This window comes from Phoenix dactylifera, chromosome 8 (assembly GCF_009389715.1).
Source record: "Phoenix dactylifera cultivar Barhee BC4 chromosome 8, palm_55x_up_171113_PBpolish2nd_filt_p, whole genome shotgun sequence".
Taxonomy (NCBI): Eukaryota; Viridiplantae; Streptophyta; class Magnoliopsida; order Arecales; family Arecaceae; genus Phoenix; species Phoenix dactylifera.
Window position 1 is genome coordinate 14,037,807 of NC_052399.1, and position 12,179 is coordinate 14,049,985.

At 41.9% G+C, this 12,179-nt stretch overlaps 2 protein-coding genes across 3 annotated transcripts in view; both read left to right on the forward strand.

Moving 5' to 3' along the window:
* Positions 1-2,371, forward strand: part of LOC103695574 (phosphatidylinositol 4-kinase alpha 1) — a 41,255-nt gene extending 38,884 nt beyond the window's left edge. For both annotated transcript variants that reach the window (XM_008776941.4, XM_008776950.4), the window contains 2 exons: positions 55-216; positions 1,378-2,371. In XM_008776941.4, coding sequence (XP_008775163.2) covers positions 55-216; positions 1,378-1,636 — 421 coding nt within the window. In that variant the 3' untranslated portion in view covers positions 1,637-2,371. The remainder of the gene's footprint in view (positions 1-54; positions 217-1,377) is intronic.
* Positions 2,372-9,656: 7,285 nt separating this feature from the next.
* On the forward strand, positions 9,657-11,816 carry LOC103695564 (zinc finger protein CONSTANS-LIKE 16). The gene is made up of 2 exons (XM_008776931.4): positions 9,657-11,087; positions 11,204-11,816. Exons 1-2 carry the CDS (start codon positions 10,071-10,073, stop codon positions 11,447-11,449), a joined length of 1,263 nt encoding a protein of 420 aa, XP_008775153.1. The 5' UTR covers positions 9,657-10,070; the 3' UTR covers positions 11,450-11,816.
* The last annotated feature ends 363 nt before the right edge of the window (positions 11,817-12,179 follow it).

The window sequence follows — 12,179 nt, forward strand, 5'->3', positions numbered from 1 at the left end:
ATGTTTGCAGTAATAATAAAACCAGCGTGTGACTAACTCATCATAAACTTACAGCAAAGGAAGGCTTGTTCATATAGACTTTGGATTTATATTGGAGACATCGCCTGGAGGCAATATGAGGTTTGAAAGTGCCCACTTCAAATTGAGTCATGAGATGACTCAATTGCTTGACCCTTCGGGATCAATGAAGAGCGATACCTGGAACCAGTTTGTCAGGCAAGTCACTTCATTATTTAAACTGCTTCTTTGTGCTTAGCTACATATACCATGCTTGTGCATATGTACACCTGCAAGAACATGTGCGTGTTAATTAAATTTGTGGCATAAATGCTCAGAAAGTAAATCTCGTTGCTTTCCATGAAAACTATGGGTATTTGGCACTCTACTGTGATTTTATTGTTTTTTAAATGGTGTTTTTTTCTACATTTGAAAGTATAGGAACGTGAACTCATTCAACTCATTGAGAAAGCTGCAAGCTAAGTGCACAGTTATACCTAGAGCGTGATTCTTATGTATGATATTGTTTTGTCATATAATTATTCTACCATCTATATGCTATCATAAGATTATTAGATTAATTGTAAAATATCTTTGTTGTGACATGTAATGAAATTCTGCCACATATCACTGATCAAAGTGTCCTAATATACAGATGACCTATTGGACTTGCTTCCCATGATTCATGCTTAACAAAGGTTACAGTTATGACATTCCGAGTATATGGGTGCAAATCGGGCTGAGTCAACCTGTAGAGACTAGTAGTTTGGTTTGGGATGGGGCAAAATGTACCTAACTTGGGTTTCAATTATAAATTAGCGACATGTTGAAGGCCTGGAGACTCCGACCCAGTCTGAACTGAGCCCAACAAAAGTTGTATATCAAATAATACAAATCCTTGTATTATACAGGGTTGATGTCATAATCCTTGTATAATACAATGGGATTCAATAAAAAAATTCTTCAGTTTGAAAATTATGTGGTCAAATTCAGTTCTGATATCAATAATCTGATTCATTATGGAGTTAGTTTTAGGTCAGGCTTGATCTTAACCCTACCAAACTCACCTAAATTGCACTACTTCAACAAGTGGCACAAAAAGCTTGGTGTAATGTACAGCTCGTGGCATAATGAAGATTGGTTCATAAAGTTTTTACTTGAAAGCCAATTGTATACGGCTTGCAAAATAAGCAATGGCAGCATATTTGTGTAACTGTGATTGTTATTGAACTTAGGTGGGAGCAGGATAAAGTTCTTGATAGCATCTTCCGTTTCTCTCATAAGAGGGATAACTGATTCATCTGCGGTTATGCATGATTTTTTATTCTAAACTGTTGCTATTAGTCCTGATTTTGTTTTTGTTACCTTCTGCTATTTCAGCTTGTGTGTGAAAGGCTACCTTGCAGCTCGGAGGCATATGCATGGAATTGTAACCACCGTGCTTTTGATGGCGGATAGCGGGCTACCCTGCTTTAGCAGGGGAGATCCCATAGGAAATCTCAGGAAGCGATTCCATCCTGAGATGAGCGAGCGTGAGGCTGCTAACTTCATGATACGGACTTGCAATGATGCGTACAACAAGTGGACCACCGCGGGCTACGACTTGATACAGTATTTGCAGCAAGGTATCGAAAAATAGATTCATTACTTGCAGGTATGTAACATTTTAGCTTCCCTTCCAATGACTTGTATCTTGCATAACCTTTGGTAGAGGTTTTGTGGCTTGATGAGATTGTGAAAATTTGGAGTGTTGCTCGAATGTGTCAGTACTACCATGTGTCACGTCCATTAGTGAAAGCATAGATTCATGTGAGTCTGGTAAGCCTTGAGGATTTGAGTGTTTCTTCTGGCCCTCATAGTCATTTGTTACTAGACTCTGCCTTCGTTACCAGCCTCGAATTATTGTGACAATAACTTATCCTTCTGCACCCAGTAACCAATATATGCACGATAACTTCAACTTATGAATTGTGCGAGGAAAGTCTATGAGAAAATGGTAGACATGAGGAATCGAAAAGGGGGGAAAAAGCAACTCAGTTGCTTTGCCAGGCATGAATCCACTGTGGCACCTTCTTAAAAAGCAATGTTGGCACCCAAGGAAAGCAATCAAGGTGCGACTGTTTCTTTTTTCTGGTGCAAGGGGAGAGAGTTTAGAACAGTGTATTGATTTGACAAGAGTAATCAAGGTGCGAAGGTTATTAATTAATTTAGATTTTTTTTTATGAGTGTAAGGGAGTTTTGAACTGTATAATTTGGTGTAGTTATTGTATGTGGCTATATGTCTGTGTAACAATCAGTGCAGTGTGTTTATGGGGAGACATACAACTTGTGTTTAGTTCCATATTAATTATGCATTAGATAAATTTTGAGTGTATATATATATATAATCTTAAGTACTTTTTTTTAGATGAGCTTCTGCGTCATTACAAATGGTATCACATATTAGAGTGGACTTGACTCGTGGCCAATGTGAACTCGACAAAAATATGGAGGGCTGACCATAGATTCATCATGGTAGCTGTGGTAGCCCATTGATATCAGTCTTCTCTCCCAACTCTCTCTCATCTCTGCTCTCCTCCCTCCCTCGTGATCTCTCTCCCCTCTTTCCCACTGGATTTCCCTCTCCTATCTTCTCTCTCCCTCTCCATTTCTCTCTCTCTCTCTCTCTCTCTCTCTAGTTTGGGCCCTAACCTGAGCCTGAAATTGTTCAAACTGGATCCGAACTACATAGAAACCCAACCTGGTTGAACCGGTTCAGCCCTAACATATTGAAGCCTCTGAAATCATTATAATAGCCATTACAATGGACATTATCATAAACCTTGGAGGCTTCATGATTAAATGATCATCAGAGAGAATACTAAATTCTTTTTTTAATAAACTTTGAAAAAGAAAGATACGGCGCGATGTGGTTTTTTGTAACCAAATGTTAATGGGAATGGTCTCGACTCTTGGAGTCGCCGCAAGGGTGAAGTTACAGGAAAGGTATTTAGATAACTATGAAGCTCTTCCCGCAGAAAAGTGGAGGATCCAACAAAAGAAAAAGAAAAAAAAGTAGTGGTACCAACGGAGCAGGTCCATGTCATGGAAATTGACCTTATTGAACAAACAGCATGATCCTATCCATTTCCGCCAGAGGAATGGAGACGCTGACATTGACGGAACCCCGACGAGTTCGACGTTCCCATCTCAAATCCTGTCGCATGTGCTCCATGACAAGCTCCTCTAAGCCAAGACCAAATCAACATGAATCGGTTCGTTTCTGAGTGGACTCGGCCTGGAGGTTGGATTACGTACAATTCGGTCCTGGAATTGCTAAACTCAGTGAACTCTGAAATGTAGCACAATCGAAATGGCCTGGCTAATTTTCCTCGGGAAAAAAAAGAGGATTGGCTTGGCTAGTCTAGTCAATTAGTGATATAACTATGGTGACAGCAGTATTTGAAGGCCTGATCAGGATGCAGCATGAAGCGGATTTGTTCGGAATAAGATTGTCCCTTCTTAGATCTAGTCGATTTTATCCTGCCAAATGCCATGAGTCTATCACGGACCGGTGAAAGTTGGAGTAGGACCACCACTTCACCGGGGATTTTCAAAAACATTCACTCATTCACCATATGGGAAGAGGGATGTTCTTAATTTAAAATAAAGTGGTCGAATAAGGTTGTCGCGTCTCTATTCCAACATATTGAACCCCAACATTTTCTTGTCAACTTTCCCAAAGTAATTCTATTCCCTAATTAAATTGGGCTGGACTAGATTCGGCAAGCCAAAATAAGCTTTAATTGTGTATCATGATTGTGAATGTGGTCTTAAGTTCATGGCTTTATTATGCATTGTCTGTCACTATATATAAGATACTTTTTTTATTTCTATACAGTTGTAATTAGTGTTTTTTTTACTTTAAAATATTTATCATTTAGAACTCTGTTGAGTCATCTGACTTGACTCAGATGAATTTTTAGCTGAGCTAATGTTCTGAATATTTTTGATCTTTGCTTCCTCGAACCTTTTCGTCTTATTCAAATTGCAATGAGTTATGTCCATACATGGCATCTATGTGGTTCCCAAGCCTTGAAACGTTCTGATAAAGAGCTCAATTGTTTTTATGATGAGGATGCCACCTATTAGTTTGTCTTGAAGCTTAGGCCTTACAGATAGAATGTTCCTTCTTTCGATCCAGATGTTTGACAGTTGTCCACATGAGACGGCCGACATGAAATCCTTGCAGCATGTCAGAATTGGAAAAGTGATTTCAAGAGCTAATAATCTATGTTAGATTTCTAGGCATTGTATTATAGGCCTTTATTTTCCTACCTGTGTCCATCTGTTTGGCCCCACCCCTATGAGCGTCTCCGTCTATTGTTATCTAAGATAAAGACAAGCCACGCGCCCAATCTCTTGGTGTGAATAAACTGGCCAGGAGTGCTAGAATTTTAGCACTTCAAACAACAATGCTTCATTGCCAAACAAGAGTAATCACCAAACAAATTAAGCTTCATTTCCTTTGACATCAGATGGTTGCTTTCCACGGTTTTTATATATATATATATATAATTGCTATAGAGAATTCTCATGAAAAATTACTGGCTAATACCAAGAGATTTCCAAGTTGAAGACGGAGTGGTGGAGGCCCTTCAGGGGGGGGGGGGGGGGGGGGGCAGCCAGTAGCCCTTCAAGGCTACGTGGTCTTATACAAGCCTTGCTCTTCATGTGGCCTGTTTTAGTTGATGAGGATGGATGAAGGTTCTTGTCCAAGACGTAGACAAAGTTATATAACTAAGGTTGTCAAGGATTCGTCCGTCTTATCGAATACAAGTCCATGGTCTTACTGGTTACGTGCCTCTTTTGCTGACCTTCATTGTGTGATAGAAGTTAGCGTAAGGGTTTAACAGTTGTACATCTGGGCTATGACCTTGACATGGTTGCATTGGATGTGCGTTATCTCTAGGTGTCATGTCTACTCATATGAAATGGACGATGACATTTTTTTCCAAACAAGGAAATGTTTCCCATTAATTAGTAGTTACAGGGAGTTTTGAAACGCTTCCCAACAGGTGAAGCCGTCTAGGTGCAACAATGCATGGTGAACTCGAGGAGTTCTATGCATGGTCTCACGAACACTTTCTAGGATGGCAGCGGACATGTTAATATACTTTATCAATTACACAAACCCAAAATCTTATCGTATAAAATTGCACCATACCTCTAATACCGTGTAGAGACCTCCATCCTCACCGCCTCTCGGAGTGCAAATCCTGTAAGTTGTATGATATAATTTTGGCAAAGATACCACAGCTTTAAATTAAAAAAAAGTAGGAGCTGCCAAGTGTTATGTATGTAATACTTAAAGGAATTTTTGTATATATATCTACGGAAATTTTTAATTTTGAATGTGCACCTCCGTAAGTAAAAGTTCGTTCATCGTTATAAGAAAATTTTATGCAAAACGAAAAACATAACCAGATGGAAAGCCATATTGATAATACGCGCAACATGAACAACATGATTCACCAGCAGCAGGTGGACTAAACAATGGAAAATGCTTCGGAAACTCAAAACTATAACTAATTTGGTGACTGACGGTTTACAACCATTAGTCTCCTTCATTTTCAAAAAAAACCTATAACTCAAGAGGTCTCACAGCATCACTGAGGACTCCAATCTCTTTGGAGTTTGCTCTACTTCTTCAGTATGATTCAATGGCTTGTTTCTATATTCGTTCTCCATGGTTTCTCTTCGCTTAGGGTCTAATCCCCTCACTTGTACAAAAAAAAAAAAAAAAAGTTCACATGTACCCCAATCTCTTCCTTCTCTAGAGGGGAAAAAAACAAGATTAATAGGAAGAAAGCTAGGCATAATTTTTTTTTTTTCAAACAACACTGCTAAGAGTCAAGCACCAGGAATGTTATCCGTTTTGATTGGTTTTTCAACATGTTCCACCTCACCTGTGTTCTCTTAGTCCCTGTAACATTTGGTGCCAAAACACAGCAGGCTTCTTACTTCCTTCCTTCTTCCGGCTCTTGTTAATCCACTTCAGGATAGAATGAGATGAGGATGCATGAAGTTGCATTGCAATGGGATGCCAGTACTTGGAGTCCAAAGCTTAGAAGAAGAACTAAGGATTGTGTTCGACGCATGACCTGTCAGCTCAGAACTCAAGAACGCCTAGTAGATATAGAAGAAAAATGAGATGAGAGGGAGGCTGCAGCACTGAATTTTTGTGGAAGCTTCACAATGTAGAGGTTTGACTCCACAATCTAAAAACTACTTTTTTATTTTTATTTTTTTGAATGGAGGGGAGGCAGAGATAGCCACCCGGCTTTTATCGAAGATCAGAACACAATCTGAAAAATACAAGCAAGGCATGCAGAGCCTCTTAAGATCGGTTGTTATATAATGGTTAAAGATTCATAAAGGAGATTTACCAAAAAGAAAAATGATTCATAAAGCAGTTTGTTGAAAAGATGGTGGAAAGTGTTCTGAGCGTGTGCTTTCCTTTTGGAGGGGGAAACAAATGGACCATACTTCTTTTTTGTTCTCTCATTAGACCTGGTTGGGATACTCATTACTCCATGACAACTTATTTTTCAAGGGAAATTAGCCTTTTATTGGATGCAAACACAGACACTGATTTAGGCCTGTGGATATTGTGGAAGAAGAAGAAATAAGGCACTGTAAACGGTGACGCATCCATTTGGTTTGGGATATCTTGGAAGGAGATAGATGTAGGAAATTTTTTACTGATAAACTGGTATATATCCAGTTAGAGTTTAATCTGGTATTCTTTTCTCTGCACCAAAGGGACAGGACAGGTATAAGCACTTCTTTTTCTTTCTTTCTTTCTTTTCTTCTTCTTCCCATGGAAAGCATGACAGACTTGTTCAACCATTTCTTTTTTGTGTTGGATGGGATTATGGATACATCTAATAAAAATAAAAAATAAAACATTCTGAAATTAGAATGGAAGGGCACTATAATTAGTCTCCCATCTGATGTCTCCAGTATGCTTGGCGACGTAAGAAGCAACCTAGTCAGACCTTATGGTAGATATGGACTGCCTAAAAGTCATCAAGTCTTCTAACCATACTCCAAGTATTTCTGAGATGAGGGACCACCCCCTTGCCGTGGACCACTGGCCTTGATGTCCATCTAATGATAGTAGCTGAATCCCTCTTAAGGATAATGCGGTTTGCCCGTAGCACGGGCATAGCAAACCCAAGGCCCTTCCATCATCACATGGTGACAACCTCCCACCATTTTGAGACACTAAGCCCATCCACTTGGGTTGTCACACCACAAAATGCCAAGGATTATCTTTGCAACCGAATTCAACATGGATTAAAGAATAAGTGGAATATGCCAAAATTTGATAGGGATGGCCAAGAAAATGATTCTTGCTAGCCTAGTGAATTCGAACCATAGAAGTTCCACCTCCTAATGTAGGCATACAGCGCTAGAGTAATAATTAATGTACCTTTACTATACTCAAATCCAAGCAACTACTTTAGAATCAGTGATAACCTTGTAATGACACGTTTATTTCTATGTTCTTGGAATCCAAACTAAATATCACCTCCACTAAGTTCCATGTATTGGCTATTTAAGGATATGCTTCCCTCTTCATGTCATTCCTCAATCGTATTTCATTAGAGATCTTTCCTTCAACTATGATTATAAAACAAATAAAGGATTCTCTTTATATAAATGCTAATTTAAACACAGCAACACATTCAGCTCCACACAATCCGTCTTCTACTTCTTCATGCCACTGCTGCCATCTTTTTGATCCTTGCATGAGGGTTAAATGAAACACAAGGGTTAAGGCAATGGCGGCTCATCCGCCCTCTTACATGCCATCATCCATTACATAGAATTTTCTCAATGTACACCAAAAATTTCTTTGTTTTGATTCTTTTAAAGGTAGGATGGAGAAAAGAGTTGATGTGCCTAAAATGATTAATAACTTTAAAGAATTAGGGTTGTATCCTAAAACATATGAGGGCTTTTCACCTAGGTAACCACTAAACCTGCACTAACCTAATTCTTCAAGGTTTTCATGTGTTTTGACCTAATTTAGCATTTTCTAGAATTAAATTCAATGCATTAATATTATGTCATAAATTTATTTTTATAGGGAAAATAAAGTACTAGTTCTTGTATCAATGAACCGGCATACTAAGAAAAAAAAATAAAGAAGAAGACTAGACTAAAGTAGGTGATAATTCCACATAACTTTAATTGTTACATCTAGATCCTATTGTTGATCAAACTTAACATTTTTATTCAAATCAACAAAATCTTCTACGTATTTGGTTTATCTTGTATATTGGGGAGACAAGGGAATTAGTTTGAGTCAAACTAGGAGAAACCCTCAATTACCACACTCGGGAAGTGCTTTTGTAGTTTTGAAAGGTTGCCCGGAATATATGGTCTTCCATGCCATTTGTTGGGGAGAAGAATCAAAAAAATCTTGACACACAAGTTGGAATCCCATTCAACACTAGACATCCTAGCTAGGTTGGCATGTATCTTTCCCACAAAAGAAGGATTTACTTTCCTCCATGCAAATCCACCATTGGACCGTGCATTAGTTGCATTGAGATATGTGCAAATAGATGAATAAAGGAGTTTGGAGCACTTGAAGATTTGTGCAAAGTGCGATTCAGTGGTCCACGTCACGAAAGAAGGTTAATCATTCTTTCACACGAAAGAAACAACCGAACCTAGATCTAACTTCATGAGTATTAAAAATTAAGAAAGAAAGAGATTTAGCTCCAACAAGGGTAACAACATATTTTGTTGCAACCCATGGTTAATCAAAACATATATCCCCAGAAATTCAAGAAGCCAAATGTTATCTCTTAGGTGTCACAACCGACACATGTCGAGGCTCTTACAATTGCAGCTAATTTTCAGAGCAGTACTCACATCCATAACTTGTTTGACAAGTGGAAAGAATTTTTTCTTACTAAAATATTTTTTTTGGAAAGATAATTTTTAAGAATATAATGCCTAAAAAAATGGTTTTGCCATATTTGGTTGATTATAGAAAAGTGACACATTTTAGAATGATTTATGTTTGATTGAGCATCTACTTTCTTGAGAAAGTTGTATGAAATACCTATTATTATTTTGATAAAGAAAAAGACGTTACTCATTAATTTTGATAGCTTAATGGTACTTTTTTTAAAAAAAAGGAATTTCCAACTTAATTTCTTCATATTTTTTTTATAAAATATAAAAATCTTATTATTATTATTATTATTATTATTATTATTATTTGAAAACTTTAATCAAACAAGATGAAAAGTAGTAACATCAGCTGGTCGCTTGTGAGAGGCCCGAAAATAAAAGTTGTTGCTGTCCGTCAGGCAAAAAAATCAAAGGCTATCTCCTCGAAGATAAGGCTTTGCCACCTGGGTGTGATCCCGCTCCCCATCCTCTCTTAACCCGTCAAGCCTACTCGAACCCAAAGAAGCAATACTCTCCACTACAATTCAAGCCCAACGGTACACATTGCCTCCTACCTAAGTCCAACCCCACCCTCCACATCCTTTCCCTCACCTATCGTAGCCATACGTAAGAAGCTAAAGTTTTCTCTTCTCTCCCCAACGAGGGAGGGGGAGAGAGCGAGAGAGATGCCGGAGGGGGACCTCACGGAACGTAAGGCAGAGGGGTGCAAGCTAGAAAAATCGAAATAAACGACAGTGAAGGGCGACGGACGAAAGGCCTATTCCTGTGCCCATCCACCCTACGCGGGCCACTAGAAATCCCCCACTTGACCCGCCAGCCAATAGCATTCCATGGAAACGGATGGCTTTTCCCCGCCCGGCCAATACCCTTCGAGATAAGGCCCCTCCGTGGGCCCCGAAAGCCCATCCTCCCCCTTCCGCCAAAGCGCCACGACCCCAAAAGCGCACCGTGGGCCACCCCCACCCCCGGCCCCCGACGGCTGTCCTTCCTAAATGGAATCAACTCCCGGATATTTCCCATTCTAGACAGCACCCTTTTTCTTCACCAGACTCTGGCCGGCGTAGCAAAATCCTGGTATAGTAGGAAAAAAATCGGGCATGAGCCACCACCACTCCGACAAACAGCGCTTCTCCGCCGGCGCCCTCGGCGCCAGGACGGCGCGCGCCTGCGATAGCTGCCTCCGTCGCCGTGCCCGCTGGTACTGTGGTGCCGATGATGCCTTTCTCTGCCAGGCTTGCGACTCCTCCGTCCACTCCGCTAACCCCCTCGCCCGCCGCCACCACCGGCTTCGACTGAAGACCTCCTCTTCATCCCCTCCTTCCACTGCTAATTCCGAAGATGCGCCCCCGCCGTGGCTCCACGGCTTCAGGCGCAAGGCCCGCACCCCTCGTGGCAAGCCAGCGCCGGCGGGACCTCCGAAGTTAGAGCCACTCGTGCCGGACCTTGAGGCGGATGAGAAGCTGTACATCGAGGAGGAGCACCTCCTCTATCGCGTGCCCATCTTCGACCCCGTCCTCGCCGAATTCTGCTCCCCGCCGGCGCTCGACGAGGCCAGCGGTCTCACCGACGAGGCGAAGCCTGCGGTGCAGCAGCAGCCACCCGAGCATGCACCCGTTTTTGCAGCTGCTGCTGGGCTCCACCCGTCCGACCTGGACCTCGCCGAGTTTGCAGCCGACGTGGAGAGCCTCCTCGGTCGAGGGCTCGATGACGACAAGTTCTGCATCGACGCGCTGGGCCTGATGGATCCGGCAGAGGGTGACGACAAGGGGCGAGTGAAGCTGGAGCTGGACGTCGGTGCAGGGGGGGAAAGGAGCGACATCGTGGCCTGCGACATAGATATGGAGATCGATCTTTCTCGGGAGACACTGGACCTTGACTTCGGCTGTGGATCTCCAGCAGCAGTGGAGGAACTTGAAGATCAGAAAGCTGCAGAAGAGGCAGCCATGGCGTCGGGTGGTGGCTGTGTAACCGAAGCAGTGGCGGCAGGTAGGAGGATGACACTCAGGCTGGACTACGAGGCGGTCATCGCTGCGTGGTCTTGTAAGGGTTGCTCCCCGTGGACCGACGGGGAGCGGCCGCAGTTCAACCCGGACGACTGCTGGCCCGATTTCGCGGTACGTACGCTACCATTCCCAAAGAACAACAATAACAACTCGTACAATACGCGGACCTCTTAAATGTAGTTGCTATTAGTTCTCATGTTGTGGTGCTCCTGTAATTATCTATACAGGGAATGATGTGGGGCGGCGCAGGCGGAGGGGGTGGTGGAGGCGAGGTGGCACCGGTGTACGGAGAGGTGGGCATGGTGGCGGGGAACGGAGGGAGGGAGGCGAAGGTGACGAGGTACCGGGAGAAGCGGAGGACGAGGCTGTTCTCGAAGAAGATCCGGTACGAGGTGCGGAAGCTCAACGCGGAGAAGCGGCCACGGATGAAGGGCCGCTTCGTGAAGCGCGCGGCGGCTCCCTTTCCTTTTTGACGACCGCTCCCGGGGGAACAAACCGCAAACGAAGAAGCCATAGTGCAGTCCTGGTAGCACTGCCTCGCTGCTCTTTAGTATATATATTGTAGAAATAATAACCCTCTCTGTCTCTCTCTCGCTCGCTCGCTCGCTCGCTCTCTCGCTTGCTCTGAGATTAGCTGTTGTTGTTGGTTTTTACTTCTGTGAAATAGGTGGGCCTATTTATGTGCCTAAACCTTAATCAGATGTGGCTGGCCATGCCTGTTTTTTTGCTGGAACGAACAGTTCGTCCCAGTTTCATGTCATCAGTGTAAAAATCCCTTTGGTCTAGAAATAATAGATGGAGGCAGAGTTATAATAGAAAATCAAGTTTTTTCGATATTTATCTTGGATTTACACAAAGGTACGTAAGATATATGATGAAAGGAGGGAAGTTTGGGACTCTCTATTCAATGTATTTTGGTTCTCTTTTCTTTCTTTCTTTCTTTCTTTCCCAATTTGAGTTAGTATGAACCAATTCGCTTGCTTCCAATTAACTCGTTCTTTTCATCAACCTGATAAGTTCTCCAAAACGATGCCTTGGTGTTTTGCTTATATATCTACATGGAAGCAAACAAGATGCGATTCTGGAGTTTTCTTAACGATATCTGAATTAATTTCTCCTTATTTATATGGCATATTTGATTCCTTCCTCCCCCCCCCCTAAGATTAAAGCCTAGACGTCTCTTGCATTATTCTCTCCAGTTAT